The following is a 26,684-nucleotide window of genomic DNA, read 5'->3' as shown; positions in this document are numbered from 1 at the left end:
CCACCTTGTCTTGTTCCCTTCCTCCTTTTCCAACATGGGCCTCCTGTCTGGAAATGATCCACAAACTGCAAGTCTTGGAGTAAGATGCTAAGCACATGAGGCATTATAAACATTTTAAGAGACGTTTCTTATTGGAAACATTATTTTGGTTTTAGGGCAGGACTAGTGGAGAGAATGGGCAAAGAAAAGCAAGAGCAGCTTCAGCTCTTTCTGGGCATGGAGAGTTGCTCTACACCCTGCCAACCCCATCCATGTGAAGAGCAGCTGTAATGGTTCTGGAGCAGAACCAGATTTCTGGTGCTGCAGGGCTTCAGGGCAGCTCCAAGACTGGCTTAACTATGCTGGGACTTTCCACACAGAGATCCACAATGGTAAGTGACTGTGTCAGCCCTGCTGACAGCTTTCCTTTAGGCAGCCCTGGGTTACTCTCCACAATTGTCACTACAAATGCATGGCACAACAGGAGGCTCAGTGCTTAGTCTGATTTCAGCCACTTGCTTATCACCACTCACTTATGAACCACAACTTTGTTCTCATTGTTTTACTTCATGGAGAGTTTAAATAACTCAGTGTTAAAAGTACTTCTTTTGCTCCAGGTAAGATGATGTAGTAGTACATCAGGGGTAAATATTGCCCACAAATTTTAGGTTCAGCATCTCTGTGGCAAAGCATGAGAATTGCAGAGAAAACATCCTCTTTTGGGAGACACTCCTGGCAGATCTGTATTGGCAGTTGTCTAAGTCCAGAATCCTCTTTCTTGTACTGAATTTGGGTGTATTTCTGATTTTCTGCTGCCCTCCTAAGCTCACTGACTCCAAGGGCCAGATAAAATGGATCTGACACTGGTGCTGACTAAATGGTGACATTTAGAGGAATTCAGATGGGCAGAACTGGCCAACATGAACCTTAGAAATTGAACAAGGATAGGTGCAATGTCCTGCACGTGGGGAGGAATAATCCCCTTCAACAACACAGGAGGGGATGGATGGGGATGGGGAGAAGCTTTGCTGAAAAGGACCTGTGGAGGTCTTGATGGGAGGTGACCATGAGCCAGCAGCATGCACTGGCAGAAAAGAAACCAAACAGCACCCTGGACTGTGGAAGAAGAGAAAGGAGATCCATGTTCCTCTTTAGACAGTGCTTGTTAGATCACATCTAAATACTACATGCAGATTTGGGCTCCTTATTGCAAGGAGAACATTGATCAGGGGGAGGGAGCTCAGTGCAAGGTCAGCAAGTTGGTCAGGGGCTCCAGCACTCATCCTGTAATGAGCTGGGCTTGTTCAGGTGGAGAAGATACAGCTCCAGGTGAACCTAAAGCAACCCCCAGTGCCTAAAAGGAGGCCATCCACTAGATAGAGCAACAGCTCATGCAGGGAGGATGAAAAGTACATTGAAACAAGGGAGGTTCTGCTCAGATATAATTAAAAACATTTGTACAGGCACTGGAACAGGTTACCCAGATTGCTCCATGTCCTTGGAGGTTTTTAAGATTTGTTTGGATCAACCTGATCTCACATGAGCAGGGAGTTGGGCCACAGACCCAACTGATCTTCCAACCTCAATTATTCTGTGGGAGTTAGAGCAGCATAGGAAAAAAAATAGAGAAACAGCTCCCACTAAAACAGAATGAAAGAAGGCTGAAGAATGAAGATGTGTTGAAAACTGAACAGCAGAACCAGTTTCTGTTCTTGGGTCTGTTTACAGAAGCAGAGGTTGACACTGAATATGCCACTTAACTCTCATCTATGGTTTTGGTTCTAGGCTGCCCCAACTACACTGTGTGGGTGAGGTTTCTAGGGCCCAGCCTACATCTAAGAAAAGAAGTTCTGACCTTGGATCTTTCCTTGAGGTTTTAGGTTCCTCTTAGATTCAGCAATGTGCAACAGAAAATAAATCACAGTAGAAGAATGTAAAGAAAGGATATAAAGAAATCATACTAAGAGAGGAAAGGCCATAAAAAAGAAAATAAAAAATAATATTTCTAACAGCTCCTCAGTCAGCAACAGAAAAAAAATAGTTAGATTTTCTAAGAGAATTATAAGGACAAAAGAAAAAAGAAATATTAAACCCAAAGTAGGAATCTCTAATTTTGGCCAGATGAATTTAAAATCTCTGTTTAGTACACAAAATCTCTTGGGTAAACAAAATATGCCTTTGTCCCTTAGTCCAAGGGGGATAATAAAGCTAAGAGACAACACTGGATTTAAGGATAATCAGATTAAGGCTGCGTTCTCTGTTTTCTTTCTAATCTTTAGTTGCAATAACCAATGATGTTTGGAACTGTGTCTTGAAAACTGTATCTAAACATGAGGAACACCTGCTGGCCTGACTGAAAAATGAAAGATTTTGGACAAAGTTTTGTTGCGTCGGACAAAGTCTGTGCAAAGCTTCTGACTTTGGTTTATATTACCTTAGTTTTGTGGTGTGACTCTCTTAAACAGAGATTGGCACCCAGCTGTAGGAAGCTCTTATGTAGTTGGGAGTCTGGACCACTGACCTGGAGTCAGGAGGGATTCTGCACAGATCTGATCTTATATATTTAAGATCAATCAATTAAGGTGTGTTATCTTCATGTAGCACTAACCCAGCTGGTGCTTTTGAAGAGATGGAGGCCACAGAGTTTTCTCCTAAACACACAAATGAAATGTCTTATGGAAAAGGGGAATGATTCAAATATAGTAATGCTGGAGTTTATGAAATGAGGATTATAAACACAGTGTGGGGGAGAAGTGGGCAAGTCAATCATGATGCCCGTGTGACATTGCTCTCAGGAATTTGCAGTGGTGTTTCTGGCTGAAATGAGCTCATCCTACGGGCTCTGACTGCAGAAGGTACATTTTAAAGGGGAAGAATAATTAAGCAATGACAGAGGCATCATCATTATTAGATAATCACAACCCAGGGGCATTAGCAAACGTTGAGTGTCTCTAATCCCATGGGGTCTAATTATTCTGTGATAATAACCACACCTCCAAATTCTAATTTATTCTTGTGGAGAATCTGGAGGGGGAGGGGGAGAAATGAGGGCATTTTAATATTTTTGCTAAAAGAAGATGCAGTTGGCCTTTCACTAGGGCTCATCAGTATTCTGATCTAACTAGCATGTGTGATTGGCATTAAATTGTCTGCCCTTTACTGTGATCTCCAGCCAATCTGAGTATCCACCCTTGCACAGTCTGGTGGCCTCCCTGCTGCTAACAGTACCAGCAGGCCCTGGTTCTGTTTCTCAGGGCAGATTTTGGCAAAAGTGAGGTAGGTTTTTCTGGTCTGGAGAGGTGCATTTTCCATAAGGTCCTCTGACAAACACATTGCCATTGGTATGGAGAAAGAAGTAAAAACTTGCACATTTCCTGGTATATTGCAAGTGCTGTCTGACATGTCAAAAAGGAAGATTCTAGGAAGTTTAAGTGCTCTGCTTGTGCTTGGATAGGATAAAATTAAAGTGACAGATGCACTCCAGGGAAAGAGCACCAGAAAAGCAAGAGAGCAAGAAAGAGTCAGAGGGAACAGGAATGACAATATAGGAAGACATATACCAATATCACAGCCTTTCTCCAGTAAGTCAGTGCCCCTCTGCTTCTTCATTACTCACAGGTGAGCTGTGCCCATGAAATATTGTCCATTTCTTCCCAAGGAACAGGAAAAGAGAAGCAGCAGTGAGCAAAGGAGGAAGGGAGAACACCATGCACTCAACATCTGGTCTCTTTTTTGTATCTGTGTGCATGCATGTGCAAATGAGAGAAAGCATGACAGAGAGGGAGAGGAGAGGAAGGAGTCTTTCCCCATGGTGATCCTTCTGGTTCTGGCTTACTGAAAACAGGTTTGTATTTTATTAAGTCCTTTGTGAGCACTGACTTTTACGAGAATTAAAAAAAACCCAAAAAAACCAGAAAACATAAAGAGGTAAACCAATTCATTCAAATTCTTTGCAAATTCAGAAGCCAAGGCCTTCAACAATGGGAGAATAACTTTAGGCTCATAAATCCATACTATTCAGCATTACATGGGTTTTTGAGAGCTAAGAAAGCTTGAGAGAAGTGAAAATCGGGGACACTCATTTTAATCACTTGTTTTTGTTGACACCTAACTTGACATTTATGATTGTCATGAAATTACAGTGCCTACACCATGGAGCAAAGAAGGAGGAGAAAACAGAGCATGCAAAGGTACCACAGGTACAGCAGACAAACTTATTAGTTGGTTATTTTTGCAGTTTTCTAGTCCCCTCTTCCATAATTTTCCTCCAAACCTATCTATCTAGCAGAAGGTATATTAACAAGCAAGGGTTTATTGATTGGACATGTCTTTGGGAATCTAGGCTGGCTTTGTGAATCTTGGTGTTTAAGGGCACATTTTCCTAGAGATTTTGAAGACAAAGAGAGAGAGTAAAAAGCAAGTCAATATTCTTGGCCAATTCCACGCTGAGGCTTCTGCTTTGTTGAAATGCATTTCTCAGTGAAGACTAAACTAAAAAATCCACCTCTAGCATAAACTACAAGCTGTACCTCAGCACTGCAACATGCTCTGCATTCTCCCCAGCACACCACGATGGGAAGCCACCTCTGGTTTTGGGTGGGAAGTACTTCAGAGTGGCTCGGGCACAGAACAATGCACAGTGAACTGGCTTGAGTTCAGCTTCATAGCTGGCCATCATCTATTTCCAACTGTAACTCCAAATGAAATCAAACTGAATTGAGTCACCACAACACATGGGAAACAAAGAAGAATTGCTGAGCACTCAGGACTCAGTGGGGCCAAGGGCTGTGGCTGTGCTCGTTCAAGCACCACTGAGTTCACATCAAAGCCATTTCTACAGGGAGCTTCCAGCTGTGCTCTCATGTTTATTACAGCTATCTCACACAATTTGGAGCGGGCTGTTGTTCTGAGATGCATGCCCTGATGCTGAAATGACCTCCATGTGGAGCTGCATCAGAATACAGCCACTTATAAATCACTTTCCCAAGAACTTCTGATCTAAAATCAAGAGGGCTCTACTGGAGGCCAGGATCTCCTGCCTGGAGTACAGGTTCCTTCACATGGCCCCTGGTGTGCCTGCAACATCTTTGACACATTTTCAGCACTAAGCATTGACAAACAACGTGCAGTAGCATCTCTCCATGGAAAAAAGAAAAAAAAAAGGATAAAGAAAAAAAGAAAGAAGAGCGTCAGCAGAGTCCAAGGCTATCATTCAAGGTAAGCAATGTTTTTGTTCTACAAGTGCTCACCACACACATATATGCCAGTTCAAATTCTACTACATGGGAGAGGATGGCCTGATTCATCTTCTTTCTCACCTCTCTCATATATCTGTTTTAAGATAATGTAAACAGTCCTTGGGAGGTGTTTGTCTTTCCATTGCAACAGGATGTTTCTAAAAGACTTGTTTCCTTCAGACACTTAGGAGTCCTATCCATGGTATTAGAATAGGGATGAGCTAAACCATATATTGAAAACTTGAGTTTGTTGTTAAAGGAGTTATGAATCCAGAAGGTGCATACAATTATTTCCATGGCAGATGGATTTCCAAGTGGGGTGTGCAAGCCCAGCCTTACTGCAATAGCACATCCACCAAATGCACTTGTTCACCCCTGGGAGCTGCAGACCTTGAGGATCATCCTGCCTCATGTAAAATTACTCAGCCAGGCCCTTTGCAGACCATTTGTAAAGTTGTACTGAGTTCACTGTGACACTAGCTCTTTTCATCCCTATTACACATTTTTGTTGTGCAAACAGCAAAGGCAGTTGAGGGTTTACTTTGCTTGGTTTTAAACTCATGCAGCTGTTGGAGACATTTTTGTTTGGCCATTGCATAAAATAGTTTAGTAGCCCCATATCCAAGCAACTAGTTCTTCTGAGAGAATGTTAAAACAATTAAGACAGTAGCAATAATAAAAAATGGAATAAAATTAAGATTTTAATTTTTTTTTTTACTATTAATTATATTTTTTCTGCCTTGGGTAAACAGACCAGGAGTATTCATGGACAAAAGCACGATCCAGTAGGATTGAAAAATCAGTGTTGGCAGTAGTTGAAAGCTCCTTCAAATGCATGAGTTTTTCTAAGATTTACATTATTTCCTGGGTATTATGAACTGCAGCATTTTCTGAGCTTGTAACTTCTTGTAAGATATATTACATATAAGCTCACATATCTACCTGTGTAGGCAAGCTGATATTATCATCTTTTTTAGTAGAAAGCAACCCTGAATGAACTTCAAATAGTGCTTCCAACAGAAAGAAAAAAAAAAAGCTTTTCTTTACAAACTGGGATTCTTGTAGCTTGAAATAGAGATTAAGAGTGGGGTAGAGAGACACTTACAAAATATAATGTATTATACGTGTTATTTGTATACTGCAAGCAAAGTAAATCCTGAAATGTGCTAAGGCAATGGATTTAATACTTTAGGAAGATGATAATGTAATAATGTTTAAAAAACAAACATGTCTCCTGTTGAATTAGATCCTACTAATCCATGGTTTAGTACTGTATGCTGCTTCCTGAAAGAAAAAAACAAACCTAAAAAATTTAACTAGCACAATGCTTGACTGAAAATATGCACATGTGTCTGTCCTTTGGTATTAATGGAATTCTGAGGAAACAGCTGGAGATTTCTCTGCCAAAAATTCATAAACTGACAATGTTGATTCTAAAACAGATAAGGAGCTTTGCCAAAATGACCCCTGTAGTTGTCAGGCAGCCTCACACTGCTCCACAAAGGGGTTCTGCCCACCCTGAGCCCATTCAGTGCCTGCACATCCCTGAGATCCTTCAGGCTGCACTCACTGATGCTCAGAAGCCCTCCTGAGAGGAGAATGTACAAAGACCTGTTACATTTTCAGGGACAAATGTGAAACAGGTCATCCCAGTGAACTGGTGGCCTGTCTGCTGCCATCAGCACCCTGCAGGTTATCACTGGCTCATTTTTCCAATGAGGACACCAGGGAGAGACAGTGCTGTTCCAGGGAGGCTCCATATGAATCCTTTTGCTGTACTGGGATTCTGGGAGATGCTTAGCCACAATTCCCATTCTTTTCTTCTTTAGTAATTTAAGACATATTGAAGCATTATTAAAATTACAAATATAGGTCAAAATTACATGCCCAGTTTCCTATTTTTGGCACTTGTGCTTGCATGCCTCCTTAAGGGTGGCCTAATAATCAGATGGGCTTAGTACCAATATATCTCCAAGAAGCAGCATAATCCATAGGGACTAAGAGCAGTCAAAATCAATTCACTGATTGAGGAGCCTAACTCCAGACTCAGAAATCTAACCCCATGTGTGTAAGGCCAGCTGACACACAACAGTTCAGAAATATACTTGTCCTGCCACAAATCTCCTTGAGCTATGCAGGGCAGTAACAGGGACTGGGATGTGGCCATGCTAAGGCAAGGTTTTCTTCCATAGCTTCCTTGAAAATATATTCTTTTAAAATATTGGTGCTCAGATCAGAGGTAAGTCATTGAAATTCTCTGTCCTCCAAGCACTAAGATAGACTTAAATGCAAAATTTAAAACCATATGCTTGGGTTAAGTGTGTGCACAGTATATACACTGTATTTTAAAACCTTTATTTAAGCTATGTCTTACATTTATCAACCTTATCTTTACCCTGAAAATAATGAAAATTATACTAGGGAAGTTTTCTATGTCCTTTAAAACTAATAAAGCTTATTTTAAATGATTTTACAATAATGTAACATGCATTAATTCCACATGAAATGGCACAAAAATGATCAATTTGTACTACAGCACAACGAGTGCCATTCTGCATTTTAAACCAATCTTTTCCAACATGAAACATCTACTTCAATTCAGTCTTTAGCAAACTGTCAGACCTTCCTACACACCTACTGGTAGGGTTATTTTTGAATCATCCTGGAAGCAAATCACAACTATCTCAGTGGGTGCACTGGCCTCTAACAAAATGTCATGGTGGCAGCCTTGCACCACTGATGGGAGAAAAATGTTTTGTACTGAAGTGAACAAAAAGCAGATCTTCTAAGAATGGTTATTTGAACATTCTTCACTGCTCCTCAGCTAAAGCATCTTGTATATTCTATAAAATCTCTACCATTTCAACAATTGTGCTCACAACATGACCACCTTCCAACTAACAAAGACAATCTTCATACTAGATTAGGGGGTAGAGAAAATAATGAGCCACGGATGATAGCTATAAGTTATAATTCTCTGCTTTGACCAGAGGGAGAGAATGAATTAATTCTTACAGGAAAGGCAGTATAATTCTTTTTTTCTTTTGCAGTTTATTCTATACTTCACAGTCTTCCTTTTTTGGGGACTGTTATTCTTCAATGTCAGCATCTGTCTGAAAATGAGTATTTTTAGACCTTAGTGCTGAGGAGAATTTTTTTCTTTTTTCAGCGTAAGAGTTAATGGCTGAATACTGACATAATATGACAAAATCTGTGCTGGATTTTAAGAGATCATTAAAGAAAAAAAGTATCACTTCCTCACTTTCTACCCTATCAGTATTTTTTCCCCCAAATATTTCCTCTTAGGTTTACACAGCAGATAAACCTAAAGAGTTTTTTACTGAAGCATGAATAGCTAGTTCAGCTATGTGAATAAATAATAGTTTAGAGAATCAAATAATCATGAAAATGTCATGGAAAAAGAAGGCTTCTAGGTCTGAAACTGAATTAGCTTCTGGTTTAGCAATTCTATCCCCCCACAGCTCAGAAATTACATTGTGTATGTTCACGCAGATAAATTTGGATATATAATTAGATGTTTTGTCTCTTCATTTACACATAGTAGGGCTTTCCTACTGGTTACTGAAACAAACATTTATCTGTGAATTTGAAGAAACAAAAATTGAAATGATCTCACAGAGGCTGTGGAATCTCCATCCTTGGAGATACTCAGACCTTGACTGGACATGGCTTTTACCAACCTGCTCTGAGTGGCCCACGTTTTACAGTGCTGTATGAGCCTTGCACCACCCAGGGCAGTCAGAGCACACATTATTACCCTTGGGAAAATTAGAGTAGTGGGTCAACTGGGGGAAATGAAATGCCAGACAGTGTTAGAGACAGATACTTTGGTTCTGAGCTTATATGTGCCTCCTTCACATGCACCTCCAGGCATTCCCACCACCCCCTGAATGAACACTGCATCTCTGCAGGCTCTGGGACAGCATCCTCCCTGCGAGCTCTTTGCTCTGTGATCCATTTACAGGATGTGTCAAGGACAGTCTCTGGAGGAGAGAAAAATGTTCCTGACACTCAGATGGGATTCATCCTGTCCAAATTGGGATATTTACAGTTGAGGTAGTCCCTTCAAAATCCCTTCCCAGTTAACAAGAAATGGACACTTCCAGGTTCCCACCCAGAGGGAACTGAGACAAACTGGATGAGGCAAACCTGGAGTCAGGTAAAAGCTACTCCAGCCCAAATCCTTGTGTTATGAAGTACTACAGGTATCTGCCTTTAAACCACTATGAAGTAGTACTGGTACCTGTCTTTAATACAGAAAATTATCTTAAGCAAGTGAAATGAAAATAAAGTGAGGAATTAATTAACTAAATAGAGGTGATTAAAGTAAATAAAGGAAACAATTATCATATCAAAATAAAAGACAAGAAAGATGATTAAATGAGTCTTCAAAAGACCCATGAGAAACTCATGAAAGACATAATATGCCTTTACCTGGTTTTTAGTCTTTCATGATTTCATTTTAATTTTTATTCACTACCATCTGATAATTGCAAGAAACAGTTACTTTAACCATAGGCAATTTAAACCATTTAAATTTTTTTTCCAGGGCCAAGAGACAAAAGAACCTATTTATTGCCTGAGGGGATTTTTACTAAAATGAAAGCTTAATCTTTCATGTTTTTTTAAGCAAAGGCTTTTAAAAAATCATTTCTAACAATGCTGTAGGGAGACACTTCCATGGGTATGCAAAATTGAAATTATAAATTTACAATTATAAAAAAATTAATAGTTTGGGGGATTGTATTGTCTCTGTTCTTTCTGAATGAATACTCTTTCAAGCTTAAGAGAAAGTATTTAGCACATGGAGGAGAATGAGTGTCCTTAGACTCTCTTGTGGTTTAGTCAGAATGCACGGGAGGAAGAGCATTGGAGTTTAATTTGTTTGGAAATCCTGAAATATCAGATGTCCCACTGGCTCCTCACTCCCTGGCCTGTTTTTCTGTGTTGCCAGTGCACTGAAGTTGGCCTGACCACTGTCTACTCTGTACTAGTGTGGTGCACTGATGGGTGCTGAATCTAATTGATGTAAAATTAAGCTTCAAGATGAATTTCAGCTGAAACAACCATCTTTTGGGACTCTTATGACAAGAGGTCTTGGTCAAAGATTGATTCAGGGGGGATTTTCAGGGGAGATATATCTGGCTAGAAACATGGATATGATTTATGTGGCTGCCATGGTTCAAGACATACTGGAAGTAGACACTTATGCCCATCTCCATTCTGTGCAGTATTTTGCCTTTAACAACATCAAGAAAAGGATTAAATTTGAGCATCTACCTTTGCACTGCCACAAATGTGGGCTGTTTTCTCAACTAAAAATTATTAATTTAATGCATTATCTGGAGAGATGCAAACATTTCTTCCTGGGCTTAGTGCAGGCTTTGAAATCAGACAAAATAATTTACACTTATGAAACACAACAAGCTGAAGTGTTCTATTAAAGGAAAACTAGACCAAAAAAATACCCTTAAGGCCTCCAAACATCCACACATTGAAAGGCAGATTTAAATGTTTTCTGTCAACATATTTCAAGTTTTAGTGGAAACACTTTGAGCTACTATGAAAAGCTTTATCAAACTAAATTCATTTTCCATGGAGCAGAGAAGAATCATTGAAGATATTATTCAGGTTTACAAAATATGTAATAGGGTGGAGAATGTGGAACCAGATAAGGAAGGTTAAACTGAAGAACACTTTAACAAGGCTTGATTTTAGGTTGGTTGTGCAACATAAATAGGTCAGTGGACCTATTAGAGATTCTTCAAGCTGTCTAATATTAGAGACAACTGTGTACGGGTGCCATCTATAAGACTTTCAAAGGCAACTGGCATTCTGAAGACCCTATTTGAAAGGCTAAATACCCAGAATTGTTTTAAAATAACACAAGTACAATGTGCTAGCCAAAATCATTAACCTCTTTGGAAAAACCCTTGGTATCTGCTCTCCAATACTAGCTCCAGTTACCCCAAAGCTATATCTGCCCAGCCCACTGGAAGCACCTGTCTGCCATGGGCCTCTGCAGACCTGGACATCAGCTAAAACAACCTCCCAGGTGTCAAGGAGCCTCAAGATCAGGTTAAAAGGGAACAGCAAGTCAAACAGGCTGGATAAGAAGACTGTGTTGGATAGGGAAGGAGAGCAATGTGGCCCTTAAGGTTGAATTCAATTTCTGTGTGTACATGGCAAAACAAAGTGCACAACAGGAATATTCTGGTGCCACTGTCAAAGAAAAAGGGAGTTAATTTCCAGCCCCTGTGCACCACAGTGCAGTGCACTGGGTTGCCCTGGGAGTTCTTGCCAGGGTGGGTCAAGATCTGTTGTGTGTGTCTTGGGAGGACAAGGCTGCTCAGACATTTATCAGCTGGACTGCAGAGATATCACAGACCGTGCATGAAATGCAACATTTCTGCTTCTGTAAATGGGTGGCATTCAGACAGGTGTAACATGGGAACACTGACACTGGGAGTAGCCTCTTCCAAAGTGCCAAGTCCCAGCTCCAGGACAGAGGGAAGAGATTGCTCAGGTTTAAAAAAAAACACATCAGCAAGCCAAAGTTATTTTCACCCAACCTGCTTCTCAGAGGTGTTGCTAATGAATATTATTTTTAGGTCAAGATGAGGCTCATGCCAGAAACAGGAAAATTCTACACAGAGTTAGTACTAGCCAGGCTTCTTTCCATTTAACCTCTGTCCCAAACAACAATAAAACTGTAATATAATGGGAGCCCTGGCCAGCATTAAGACCAAACACCATGCTCAGTCCCAGTTCTTTTTTGCAGTGAAGTGTTTTCCTTACTGATGAGCTCAGTCTGCCATGAATTACTTTTTCATGGGGGATAAATACACACTTAAACAAGATTAAACACAAATGTTCTTTAGTGGTGTCTAAAATAATATGAATGTTTTTTAGAACAGCAATAAACACACTTCATGATGCAAATAATTACACCCTGCAGCCTTTATGTAACCATAAGTGGCCAAATTCTCTACTCAGCTACATCACTGTAAACTCAGAGTAAGTACACTGAATCAACATTTCTCTCTGTGGATTCTGGATATTCTGAAGTGTTACCTAAGCCTGAATTTGCCCCAGTTTCTCTCTAAGACTTTGGAGACATCAGATATGCATGACTGGAAATCCACATGGTGGTCATGGAGGCATTTCCACCTCTTATCCTGCCCCTTTTCCCCCATAATGAAATCAGAATCTGACTGTGTATTCCTTGTGCATCTGATATCACTTCTGTAACTGTGTAGTCAGAAAGTAAAGAAGAAAGCTCAATTGAGATCCAGCAAGAGAAAGGAAAAAAAAAGGACTTAATGAAAATTCATGAGGGGTAAAGGCAATACTTGCATGTGGTGGGAATCAAAAATCAGTATCTTGGGGATTGAAAAGAACCACCTCAGCTGATTTTCCTTTGGATGGGAAGGATTTGGTCATGTTGTGAATTTTTTGTGAAAAGATAATTTTATCTTAAGTTTCCCATGCAATTGTAATTTTCAAGCAGAGTTTATTAAGATGGGTCTGTCAGGCTTTAATGGCCCCTGAAATGAACCTGGAAAAGCAAACATATCCACATTGGACCCCTTGAAAAAGCAGCTACTTGCTTGGAAATAGCAGCAACAAAGACGCATTCAGCTGTTCAAGGTTCTTCGCAATTAACACGAGCACGGAACTCACGACACAACTTGGAACCAGCATTTTAACTCCCACCTTGCCCTCAGCTGCCGTGTTTGTGTGTTGGAAGCAGGCACTGTGCTCTTACCAGGACTTGTGAGGGCTCCCAGAGCACCAGTCGTTGTGGACAGAGGGTTTGCATTGGTGGTGGTAGCTGAGGTCTGGGCGGCGGCTGCTGCGGCTGCTAAAGTTGCCAAATTCTGTAATTGTAAAGCGTTCATGCCTGTGTGGAGAAGCAAGAGGGTTAATTAAAACAGGTCATCATCATCATCATCATCATCATCATCAAAAAGTGCTGTTTTCAATGTTCATGGAGCTTGGGGTGTACCTTGCCAATAAACTCGATTCTTTTCATTCCCAAAACATCAATAATCTCAAACCACATCTTAGAGCTCCTGAGGAATATTTCTCATCTCTCTGCCTTGGAGTTGAGAGAATGCACCAAAGACACCAGCCTGTACTTGAGGAAAATTAAACCTGGTTTGTGCCTCTTCTAAGGGAAGTGTAGAATTAAAAGTCATTTAAACTCTGTGTGAAGCCCAGGCACAATATTATTTCCTGACACAACAGGGGATATAAAGAAGATAACTAGCATTTAAAACACATTCAGGACAGGGTCATATAATTGGGATTAATAAAGTTTGTTTCCCATGTTTCCCAGTTTGAATGCCTAGAAACTTGTCTGATTTTTTCTGAATGTTAGTTTGCCTACAAGAGATATTATTTCTCCCTTCACACTTTGTATTTCAAACAGAGGAGCTTAACAACAACTTGGAGAGAATGAAAAAAAGTTTAAATACAATATTTGCCAAGTACATTTAAGAAGAAAAAAAAATGCAATGAAGGAGAGATACTTTCTAGGAATTCAGAACTCCTGCAAGAATGGAGAGTGATGCTACTTTCAAACACAAGTATTGCAGACTGAGGTTAGGACAATCAATAATCTCCATAAAGATGAATTCTCACTGTCACAGCATTAGGGACTGTGAAATGAACCTTTATATAAACATCTATTTCTGAATAAAGCCCCAAATTTAAATACAACATGTTCCAACAGGCAGGTCAGGCCTCAGGTGAACACCTAATTTGACTGAGGTTCCAATGTGGGTGTCTCAGTCAATGCCCAAATTCAGTTCAGGTGTTGGTGTTTCTGAAAATGTGACACAGTTGCAATGGTGGGAATTAAGATTTTAGTTGATCCAAGATACACCAATTCATAGTCTGGAACTGGAACAAGACACTTGGAGAAATTATATGACCAAACCTTTTTAAGGTTTCTTTTGGAGGCTAAAGACCACCTTAAAAGATAAGGCTTTTCTCAAACATTACTAATTCAAACTATTTTGCAAGACACAGTTCACATGTATGCAAACAATACCGTTTTTATTTTTTAAAATTATTCATCTGGCTTACTGGCTTGCCTTGGGTCAAGTATTTTTTTTCCCACCAAAGAATTATCTTGCATTGATAATAAAACTGCAGACTATTTCAAACAAGATTTTAGGGATGGAAGAAACTGGGACCCAAATCTTTGCAAACAAAGCAGTCAGTAACCCTCAAAATGAGATATGGAATTCAGTTTCATCCTGAACTGATATTGGTCCTTAATTACAATTTACCTTCCTATTTCCTAAGGAGGATAAGTAATTCAGCAAAGAATATCCAGCAAACTGGATTGCTGATCTTCACTGAGGCTGTATTTTCGTGCCATGCTGTAACAAGGATTTGGGGAAGCAGTAGGTTGCTCTCCTCCAGAGGAATGGCTTTCTATCACCCACTGTTTAGTTATTCATCAAAAGGATCAGTCATAACCAGCTCCTATTTCTTCTGTGTGAGGGTTCCTTTGGACTTTTAAATGGTATATATGGTAGGAGTAAATAATTGTGGTGAACATAGAATGATTCTAGAGGACAGCCTAGGCCAGACAAGGTCGACAGGGCAGCAGAGCAAACAACTGCTCGCTCTGCACTTGTGAATCACCCTGGCACCTCTGTGAATGCAAAACAAATACCATCATTGCCTCATTCCACAAAAAAAATTTTTTTTAAACAACCACAGGAGTAACCCATCAATTTGGCAAATGAGCTTCAAACCCCAAAGAAGATGAATGAACAAGATCTTGGTGGTGATGAAATTGTCTCCTCACCCAATTTGTTTTACTGTAGCAGTGACTGGCCACAAAACAACCTGCAGGTGTTACAGGTGTCAGCTTGGGTGTCTGCAGGAGAAAAGCCTGTGGGCTGTTGTCACACCTGAGTAAGAGAAGGACAGCAAAGACCCCCACTGAACTGAGCACCCACATGTGAGTGTCAGCAAGGGCTCATGGCACACACTGTCACCCAGCAAGCTCTAGAGCCCATTTGTCAACAGTTTTATCACTTAATATGCATCTTCTTTAGGATCCTCTGTCTGCTCAAACATCTGAAAAATAAGTCCTGTCATCACTGTTTCACATTCCCCAGGCATTTTACCATCTCTGCTCCCTCTTTAGTGGTTTCCCCCATCAACTTGTCAGGAGTGTCAACGTCCCATTCGCTTGGACAAATTTGGAGGAGGGAAACCAAATGCTCTGAAGTTCCAGACCCCAAAAGTACTTTGCTTTCAAATGGGGATTTTTGGTTCAATTGAACCTCAGCTAAGGTACAGTTCGGCAGTTCTGTGGGATGAATCTGGTCTCTCATTCTCTCCCCTTTCACACACACTCTTCACATATTTCACATCCTACAGTTTTTTTCAAAACAGTCCCAAATCCCGCAACAGAGCTGGACAGCAAATGAGTAGATGGATTTTATTTGAAAGTGCTGCTCACTCAGCAAATGCACCTCTCTCTGAAGAAATGCAAATTGCTTAACGCTGAGGAACAGCCTCATAGGCAGAGCTGCACATGAAAAATGAATATCTTCCTGTGGAGGAAAAAAAAAATCCCTTCTGGGTAAGGAATAACTCTTGATCTTCATGATGGAGACAATGTTGGGAATTAAAGGGAAATGATTAAAAAACCCAGATTCACAATACAGTTTGATTCCATTTTTAATAACATGTATTTACCAATGTGCTATCAGCTTGGCAAATATTCAAGATTGCAAAGAAATTCAACTTTCATTTTGTTATTTGGCAGATTAAAAAAACAATTAAATTATGTACAAAACAGATGCACAGTATGCCTTGCTTGAAACTTAAGATTTTTTAAAAAATTATTTATAAGGATAGGGGCATGAAAATTTAATTTAATGTTCACCTTAGGTAATTTTGTGTCTTATTGTTCACAGCAATTACCATAAATCTACATATCAATAAGCGAGAACAGATGTCAGTTGTTACAAGTGCTTGCCAATCAGGCCTGTTAAAAAGTGACAGATGGATGGTGATAGAACATTCTCATAAGGCCTATTAGCACATTCACAGGAAATTTTTGTAGTGCTGCACAGTCACAGATGCAGTTCTGTGAAAACATGGGGAAATTTGAGAGCACGAGATTTACATTATACAACTTCTTGTGCTGCCTCTGACACAAACTTTCATACAATGAAGTAATTTGCCTCGTTTCAGTCACTGCAGCTTTTCTCCTGTGATAACTGTAAATTTGGAATTATTGGGTATTTGTAGAGGAGGGAATGGAGTCACAAGCCGTTCCTCAAGACTTCTTAGGCCTCATCAGCTCTTGGGTTTCAAAAACCATAATAAAAAATCATATTAGAAAATAGCTGAGATTTGCTTACTGCACAAATTCCAAAAAAAGGAAGGCACCAGCTACATTGAGTGGCACAATATGCACGGAGAGTTTCAAAGTCAGTGGTGATTATCAGAACCAAATCTGATCGCTCATAAGCAGTTCCCACTGACTTGACTTCCTTTGCTTCGGAAATTTTATCCTTCTCAATTATTAGGATTTATTCCACCTGAATTAAATCCTGGCTGCAGCTTAAAAAATGTGGATTAAGGCAAAAGTTATCATCTCCAGGCTAAAAAGCAACTATTTGCTAACACTGACATCAGCCATTTTGGATGCTGATGGTAAAATGTGTATAAAGGTGTGGAGGGTGAGGCTATTCCAGCAATATTCTAAGAATTAAAATAGGAGATCTAAGTGCCACCTCCATCAAACCATATATATTCTGTGGCTACTTTTAGAAAAGCTGCTTATCTGAAAAGTGCTTGAGGTAGCCTGACCAGTTACTGTTTGATTGAGCAAAGCCCTTCAAACAACTTTTACGTCCACAATTGATTCTGCCCTGTATTTTAAGAGCACGTGCTTAAACCTGACTGCAGGTTCACAGAATCATTGAATGGTTTGAGTTGGAAGGGACCTTAAAGACCATCTAATTCCAACACCCCTTGAGCCATTCCTTGACTTATGTAGGATTTCAGCCCATTTTCAGGTTATACATGCTCTAAACACATTCTGGCAAGGAGGGTGGTTTTGTCCATTAAAACTTCTTCAGTTCTAGTGGGAAGGATTCACCTGATCTAACTTTGTCCAAAAAAATAAGTTCCTCACTCAGGCTATTGCTATAGTCAAAGAAGAGAGAGGAGGTAATGAAATAATCTGATCCTAAAAGAGAATCATGGAACCATTGACTCATGGAACATTTAGGTTGGAAGAGACCATAAAGACCATCTAGTTCCACCCTCCCTGCTATGGGCAGGCCACTTTCCATTAGTCCAGGTTGCTCCAAGCCCAAAGCCCACCTTTCAAGGGACATCTTTCACTAGACCAGGGTGCTCCAAGCCCTGTCCCACCTGGCCTTGAACACCCCCAGGGATGGGGCGTTCACAGCTCCCTGTGCCTCACCTTCCTCACAGTGAAGAATTTCTTCCCAATATATGTACTATTTTCCTAATATCCATAAAATAGATTAACCCCAGCCTTGGTAGGATGAATCATTGTCTGGGAGTGACTCCCACTGACATTGCAGGGAGATGGGATGCCTACTTTCCAAACTATTGAGGCTCAGTTGGATGAATTCTATCCACAGAGGGACTAAGGCAATAAAAATCCCCCTCGCCCTCCATTTGCTGGTTATGGAAAGCCCACACAGAGCTACAGATATTGTGCCCAGACTTGGCCAGACTTGCACACCATGCACTTTTACCACCTGAATAAGCACATCTCCTAACTGCTGAACACTGCTTTTTCCTCTCAAGGTGCCTCTCTTTCTCCTCTGAGAAGGAGCAATGTGTGGATTGTGAACAGGCTCACTTGCTGCAAACTCTGTCTCTCCAAAAATGCTAAACAGAGTTGTTTAATTTATTAGTTAAAAGAAGGAAAAAAAAAAGAAGCTAATTTTATGTATTAAAATAACTAGGACTTTCAATGGAATTAGTGTTACAAAAGCTGAATGTTTTTGGTCCCTGAGGTCAACATTTTGAAAACTGGTAGTTATCTTTAAGAAACAGCTATCTCCCTTGAGCTGGAAACAGTTTCTCAGTGACCTTTACTTTTAATATGATATCCCTAAAGAGGTCATAGCAGGAGAAATCCTCCTTCTGTATGGCTTTGCTGGAATGAAGCCATGGCAGAGTCAGAGGATATAAAGGATCCTTTGGCCAATGCAAAACTATAGAGCCTCTGTGCAGATGGTCCTGGCTTCCAACTGGTCCCTCCAGATCCACGGAGCCAATCCAACAATTAGAGGGAAATATTCAGAAAGCAGAACCTCACAAACTTTCTCTCACCCATCTGCTCCTACAGACTCTGCAACAGGAGGAAATCTGGCTTGGGTAGTGGAAGAAGGGTGGAATGGATAGAGCAGGGCTCAGAGAGAGCCAGAAGTTCAACCCAAAATGCAACCAAACTGTGGGAGAACTTGGACAGCGCTGGAAAAATATATGCATTGGAAAAATATAAAAAGTCCCAGCTGCAGAGGGCTTAGGGACCTTAAAGATAAAAGAAAACCCCATGGTTTCTCCTCCTGTATAACTTCAGAAAGCAAAATAAACTGTCTATTCCATGAAATGAAGTCCCTTGTATTTTTTATGAGTACTGTACATTTTTTTATGTCTTGAATGGTCACACATACAAAAAATATTGCTGTATGAACCAATATTTGTTCCTGCCAAAATATTTTATATTAATAGATTATAGAAGATCTTCCTAGACTATATATGGTTTAAATATTGCAAACATTGAAATATTTTCTACAATCACCCTAGCAATAGTAAACTTCCTTTTACACTATCTGTATTGTAATTCCCAAGCTCCTAAACAGGCAGGTTGGTTGAAATAACTGCAGCTTTTAGGACCTGCTCCAGTGCCAGCCAAATTCAATTCAAACATTCAAGCAAGATCAATCTCCTTTGAACTAAGCTTCCCATGCAATTTGTTTGTATTTGAAGGAGGAATTTTTGCTTGCTTGGAAGGTTGCTAGTGTTTAATGTAGCTTACATTGTCTTTTAAAGTAAGACAATCAAACCACATAATGTAATTAATCTATATTATTAACCTTCCCCAAAGACAAAGTGCAGGCTAGACACTGAGGCTGGAGAGGAAACACATGAGAGGAAAAACATGAGAGGAAAAACTGCCTTTAAATTTAGCATTAGGATTAGGAGATATCAGGGAAGGGGAGGAAAAGTGAGGAGGTGCTCACTGTGAAATACACTCATAAGGATGCATGTCCTTGCATGTTTTACACAGGACAATGAAGCAGACTTTGGCAAGGTACAATTAGTGCCTGTAATCAAGACCAGGGGATTACTGTAATACCAAAGGCACCTCTGCCAGCTCTCCCAACTTTATTACCAGTCTCAAAATATTACATTGTTTTCTTTGGCTTGAGCCATGAAGTAGAATGATTTCATGAAAATCTCATTTTTCTATAGAAATGAGATAAAACTAAACTGCAGAATTAGGCATGGAACCTTAAAGCTTGGAAAGCTAAATGGCAAGCTACAGCTTTTTGTCTCTCAAATTTCAGGGTCTCAAATTTTCGTTAAACCAGTTTTGTGATTTGCTTGAACTTCACACAATGCTGGATGCATAGCAGGGTCAGTTGGCTGCTACAGCAAGAACAGTGTTCACTTTTAGACCTGGTGCTGAGTGATTAATATCTGTATGGTAGAGAGTTTTAGAGAAAAATCCCCATTTTTCTTTGGACTGTATTACCAGCTTACAAACAAACAAAGAAATACACAAACAAACAAGCAAACTCCAATACGCTTAAATCACAAACACCTAAAAATCCCACTCCCTTCCCCAAAATCAAAGAATCACTGTTTTTGCAACGTAAGAACTACTTTAACCAGTCTGAGGCGCGGCATTAGGGGGAGGGAATTTAAAACTGCACACTGAAGAGCAATGTCTTTGCTCTGCTAGCAAAGAAAATTGCTTTGATTTAAGAAATAATATACTGAGCATAGCGAATAACTCTTCACATTTGCAGTGGGGTGTGTGCTGTGCCACTCCTGTTCTGTGCAGAGAAAAACACAAGCTTTAGCAGCACAAATAAACACTTGCAGATCCAAAGGGCCCTAATTTTGTACAAAGGGGTAGCTCTACAGAAGTCCTAATGCAGCAAACCGTGACTTCATCAAGATTTAAGCACAAAAGAGATGTTAGAGCCCTGACATGGAAGTAAGGATGGAATTTCAATGGCTCATGTGGCTTTTGATCAAAGTTTTAGTGTCTGAATTACGTGGTAAGCACACCCATCGACTTCAAGGATAAAAGTTGCACCCCTCAAACACAAAGTTCAAAGAACTTGAAAGCTGCAGTGATGGATCTTCTTTAGCACCTCACTCAATTGTGTCTGGATTTTATTCCTCACTTTGAAATGCTATATTAATAGGCAAACTACATGCAATATGGAATTACATATTAGATTCTTTTTTGTGAAATGAACCTCTACAGCTTAAGTTAAAAAACTCTAGGCCTTCACAAATGTTCAAGGATAGCTTCAGCTGGTAATGCAAGCTCTTGCTGCAGACACAGGAGTACTTTTTATTCCTTTCACGAAACATAATATACAAATTGTTAATACCAGATGCACTGCATGACATGGTGCTGCCTGATTTCCAAGGAGAGGACATGAACTCTCAGTTCTAACAATGAAATAGTGCTTAGTCTTTGGCACTTTCACGTAGTGATGCAGCTTGGAGAACAATTTTGTATCACTAATTTTACCTTGAACATAAAGATTTACAAGTCACAGGTTTTGGGGAAAGGAGTAAACTTCGAGCTGTTTTGATAACATGCATATAAGATATAAAATACATTTTTTTCCAAGAGAGGCAGTCAGTCACCACATGATCCCATAGATAAGTGCATTAGCAATCTAATTTGCAGTTGAAAAAAGCATATCCCTTGAGTAACAATGATGTGCCACTACGATTTCGTAAGATGAATTTCTTCCAGTCTCAAGACCATATGATTTTCAGAGAATAAATCCCATCCTGGATTGAAAACCCATCCTGGAAATACTTGACTAAAATCCTTAGTTTCAACAGTTCTTGAAAACAAAGCTGAATCTACACTAACAGTGAGAAATAGGCAGCAAAAACTTCTAAGGTGCACATAATGCAATGGATATCACATTATTTTTCCTCAGTGTCCCAATTCTTTCATTTTTGTAGACCTAACCAAATATGAAAACATTAAAACACAATCTTTGAGCTCAAAACCACTTCCAAAATTCCCAAGTATAAAACTGTTGCTGAACTGCTCTGATCTGTTTATCATATTAAGACACATTATTTTGATGGAAAAAAACACTAGATTGCAAGAGTAACATAATAGAACCAGCAAGCACTGCCAGCAGGTCTGAGGAAGAGAGAATAATTCAGAGATATTGTCATCTGTAGGCCAATTTATATTGTCAGACAGAAGGTTCCCATTATTCTCTGATGTCACTGCAATAATGGCATAATATAATGACTGAGCAAAGAATACCTGTGGGGTATAGCCATACAGTGTGGTATATATATACTTGTTAAAGTATTTCAGGCTGCCTTCAAAGCAGAACCAGAAGCAGCAAAAGACCAGGATTAAAAAAAGAATGAGAAATGGTGCTCATAAAGACTTCTGAATATTTTAGCCCTTGTTTTGTGATGATGAAGCAAGCGTAATGTTGTATTTCATTGATTCAGCGGGCTCATGATTAAAATAAACTAATGTAGCAATTTAGGGGTTTTGTGATTCTTTCTTTTTTTTTCCCCTGTAACAAGGAAAAAAAAAAAAAGCTTTTTAACAGTTCCTCACGGCAGGCATAATGTGCATCTGTGCTCTGATTTACTGCACATGCTGCCTTCTCTAGCATCATGTTAAGTTAGGATATCAGCATGGTAGGTCACACAGTGGGAATGACCTTTTGCTAATCACTACACATCAGTTACTACTGGCACACAGCTCATTACTAAGAAACCCTCCAACTAGCTGGCTTTCAAATCCGCTCGCACTTTGATTTCTTTTTTCCCCTTTTCTTTCTTTCTTTTTTCCCTCCAGACTGAAGATTATACTTTTACATAAAATCTCTGTTGTGTAATTTTGCCAACTAGGGTTCCAAAGTCAAAAAGGCACCCAGTTAATTTTCTGTGATTATAAAAGGAGCCTGAAAATTCATACCGAAGGTAGGCCTGTAATCTTGGGTTTCATTAAAAAGGTCAGAACATTTTTCTTCACCACATATTATTAAAATGTTTGAGGGCTGCCATTAATTTGATTTTTCAGGACACAGAAATCTCACTGGAAATTAGAATGTAATCCTGCTGTTGCTTTCCTGACACTTTTCATAGGGCAGGATACGGCTGCAGGGACTAAGAGCTCTCCTGCAATTTACAATTGGTTACTTTGGCCAAATGGCAGGTGACTAATGCAAGACAAACTGTTTGCACAACCTGGGAGCACCGGGTTTAATTTCAGTTCTGAACGAGGGGTGAAAGTGTTTCTATTGACGCTGAACCGTGAGCTGTCCCCTGCCAATACATCTGCCACATTTAATACACAACAGCCCCCTCCACCCCCTGACAATGTGATTATTAGAGGTACAGAATTCAATAGCTTAAGAACACAAAACATAGCAGGAGCAAAATGAAAGGGTTTTTAACTCACCGGCCATTTGCTGAATGCCGCTGAAGGCACCCAAGTTACTGGAGGAAGTTGCTTGCTGCAGGAGCTGCAAATGAACAACACAGCACAGCAATCTATCTGACAGTAATGAAACAAATGAAGATAAAACTAAAATGGGCTATCATTTCACATTTGGAATATTTCTGCTTTCCTTTACATTTATGTAGTCTCTTGCTTCTGTCTGCTGTTGGAATGAACATCCCTAGAGTCAATGCTGTAAATCCATATTAATGTCTAATCTCTATTAAGAAACACAGAGACACAAGGGAAACTCAATAACATGGCTGCTTTAAAACAATTAATCAATTTATTCTTTTTAACAACCAGGTGTTAAATCTATTTAAACCAACATAGTGTGACTAATTACAACCCTCTGTAGTCTAGTAGTTACCATAACTCATCTATGTCAATCATAGTCCATTCTTCCCCACCCCTGTGAATTCAGCTTTTTCTTTATTATCTTTATGAATCGAGCACACAGATATTCATTAGACTTGTATTTGTCTATATAGCAATTTAGCCTATCTCAGCATTAATTAGCCAACCTCAGTACTAATATATATTTTTAATTGCTGGGTAAATTGCTGTTTATATCACTCTATCAAAACATTGTATGCACACAAATGATGTATTTATACATACACAGTACATATATATGGGCACATCCATTTCACAGAATCATAGAATGGTTTGGTTGGGAAGGGACCTCAAAGTTCCTCCACCTCCAACTGCCCTGTCCCAGGCAGGGACACCTTCACTAGATCAGGTTGCTGAGAGCCCCATCCAGCTTGGCCTTGAACCCCAACAGGGTTGGGGCAGCCTCAGCTTCTCTGGATAACCTGTGCCACTCTCTCACCACCCTCACAGAAAACAATTTGTTCTTTCTAAATCTGCCCCCTCTCAGTTTAAAATCATGACCCCTTGTCCCATTACAAAATGCCCCTGTGAAAAAGCCCTCTCTAGCTTTGCTGGCGGCCCCCTTCAGGTAGGGAAAACTCAAAGGTCCCAGAGGCTTCTCCTCCTCCTCTGATCACCTTTGTGGCCTCCTCTGGACCTGCTCCAACAGGTCTGTGTCCTTCCTGTGCTGGTGGCTCCAGAACTGGATGCAGCCCTGCAGGTGGGGTCTCAGCAGAGCAGAGGGACAGAACCCCTTCCCTGACCTGCTGCCCACGGTGCTGGGGATGCAGCCCAGGACATGTTTGGCTTTCTGGGCTGGAAGTGCACATTGACAAACCGTGGTAAGCTTCTCATCCATCAACACTTCCAAGTTCTCCTCAGGGCTGCGCTTGATCCATGCTTTTGTGCTTGGGATTGCCCTGATCCAAGACCTTGTACTTGGTCTTGTGCTTAGTGAGGCTATATTTGTCTTGGAACCATGAGGAAGCCCCAAGTTATCCAAAAGCTCCTCAACCAGAGCTCCCAACTCCAAAGCCACAAAAGGCAGAGCCTCCCTCTCAGCTGTGAGGAAGGGGAACCTCTCTTGGCCATCCAGGACCAAAGTCATGTGGCTGTGGATTTCAGATTTTCCAGCAGGGAAAGCAGCTACCACCTGTTTCTCATCTAACAAATGGACTAAGAAAAAGGCCATTTTAAATTTATGGCTTTTCCAGGCCACATTCACTTTCTGTATAAGGGATATGAACCATACATGTTTAGCATTGACAGGACCATGCATTATAGCAAAAGCCATTTCCAAATGAAAATATGGAAATTTGATGATTGAACTACAACATTCTAGTTTAGAGGCTGTACCGTATGGATATGGCTTCTACAGTGTTCAGCTGCCTATCTGTCCTCCCCTAAGGAAGAACTTAAATTTCATTACAGCTACAAAAAATAGACTCTAGCATTCAAAACCCCCAATAAAATGAATGGAATAAAATTTTATTTACAGTGGAGGCGTTGGAACTAGGTGATCTTTAAGGTCCCTTCCAACCCAAACCTTTCTATGAATCTATGCTTTGTTTTGCAGATAAACACACCCAGAGGAGGAAACACAGTGTATCCTGGACCATTTAGCAATTTACTGCAGGGAGTTTAGTAGAACTGATTTACCATGGTCCTAAAATAAATAGAGCATAATACAGCCACCACTTACAGCTAGATATTGTGGTGTGAGTCCTCCAAGACCTGTGAGGTTTCCCCAAGTGGCAGTATTGAGCTGTTGCATCTGCTGAGCCAACTGCTGCTGCAAACGCCGCTGCTCCTTGTCCTTTTGGGTGTCAGCAAACTTCACCACGATTGGCGAAGAGCAGCCCTGTGGTTGGACAGATCAGGAAAGACAGAAGGGTTAAATCACACTGGGTCACCCTCACCTCGTGAGCTCAGCCATGTCCTGTAGGGCCACTGGCACTGGCACAACCAGATTGTTCACCCTCTCTCTGTGACTGGCACGTGTAGGACTGCAAGGACTAAGGTTTTCAGGTTCTTACAAAAAGAGGTTATGGAGAAATTATTGATTCCCCAGCTCTTTTTATAAAGCACCTTTCCTCAGGCTCTCTTTTCCTTCCAGCTATCAAAATTGCTGCCAGAGACAGCAAAGTGTACCAGTCCTCTTTAATTAAGCTTCACAGCTGATGAGATGGACGTGATGCTTTGTCTGCAGTCTGTTTTCGAGGCAGCGCCAAAGGGAGAGGTGTCCAACCTCCGTGCTGCCAGGGACCACACAGCCAACACCGCCCTGCCACCACGGTCTGGCTGTGCCATCAGGCTCAGTGCAGCTGCTGTGTGCACCCTGGAGAGACTGGGAGCAGCAGATTTACCTCAGCACCCATTTACATCAGCGAGGCACCGGCCCTGTTCACAGCAAGGAGCCCCGGTCAGTTCACCCACCTGCGGTCCGCTCCCGGGCACGCTTTGTACCAAGCACCCTTGAGATGTGAACAAAGGGCAGGATGCAGACCAAAAGGGACTAGTTCTGGTGATAGCAGCCCATTCCTGATTGACACCACTTCTTCTATTGCTTCTATCAGCCTCTTGTTACATGGTATGGCAAGGCTGTAAGATGCCTTAGGAAATAGGGAAGCTGTAAGAAAGAGCTAGAGGTCTGGTCTGCAGCCTATTCCTCACCCATGGCTGAGGGACCCTTGGGAAGAAGTTGGAGGTCACAGACCAAATGGACTTTTGAGGTAAACTGGAATTTCCCTTGGACTTCGAATTGGGCATTCCTGGGCAAAGACACTGAGACAATGAGATGTGATTATGAAAGATGTCTCTGTTGATTTCTCTCTGGTTTTTTCCCTGCTAAGAATCGTTTCATATTTTAACCTTTCAAGTCTTAATTTTTTTCAGATCAAGACAGCAAGCTATATACTGCAATGATTCAGTTCTTCAAATTAATTCAAGCATTTTATGAGTCATCGAAATTGTCAATCCATTTCATACTGCTTTTCAACTTCACAGCATCCAATGAATAACTTCCCTTGCCATGCTTTGTTATACTAATTTCTTGTCTAACTTCAATGTGAACGCAATGGCAGGACTGATAAGTGACTCAAGTCCAAGAAACACAGCAGTGCTTGAGCCAAAGTGTATAACATGGGGTGCAGAGCAGGGTTCTACTTCACCTACTCTTTCCATGGCTGCTCTCACAACATCACTGTGAACATCTTCAGAAAAGTTCCTGTCCTCAATTAATCACAAAAAAAGCAGCCATGTACCTTTTCTCTGAAAAACCTCACACCAGGACAAGTAATAAAAATATT

The 26,684-nt window shown here is 40.5% G+C and overlaps 1 protein-coding gene across 1 annotated transcript in view; it reads right to left on the bottom strand.

Annotated features, from left to right (window-relative positions):
• CELF2 (CUGBP Elav-like family member 2) overlaps positions 1–26,684 on the bottom strand; it is a 373,570-nt gene that overhangs the window by 26,791 nt on the left and 320,095 nt on the right. The window contains exons 8-10 of the mRNA XM_084206937.1: positions 25,079–25,237; positions 22,963–23,026; positions 13,006–13,140 (exon numbers count right to left, since the gene is read on the bottom strand). Of these exons, the coding sequence (XP_084063063.1) occupies positions 13,006–13,140; positions 22,963–23,026; positions 25,079–25,237 (358 nt within the window). The remainder of the gene's footprint in view (positions 1–13,005; positions 13,141–22,962; positions 23,027–25,078; positions 25,238–26,684) is intronic.

The sequence above is a fragment of the Fringilla coelebs genome (assembly GCF_963513975.1).
Source record: "Fringilla coelebs genome assembly, chromosome: 5".
Lineage (NCBI taxonomy): Eukaryota > Metazoa > Chordata > Aves > Passeriformes > Fringillidae > Fringilla > Fringilla coelebs.
The sequence above is the reverse complement of the archived record's forward strand: the minus strand, read 5'-3'. Positions and strand labels throughout refer to the sequence as shown.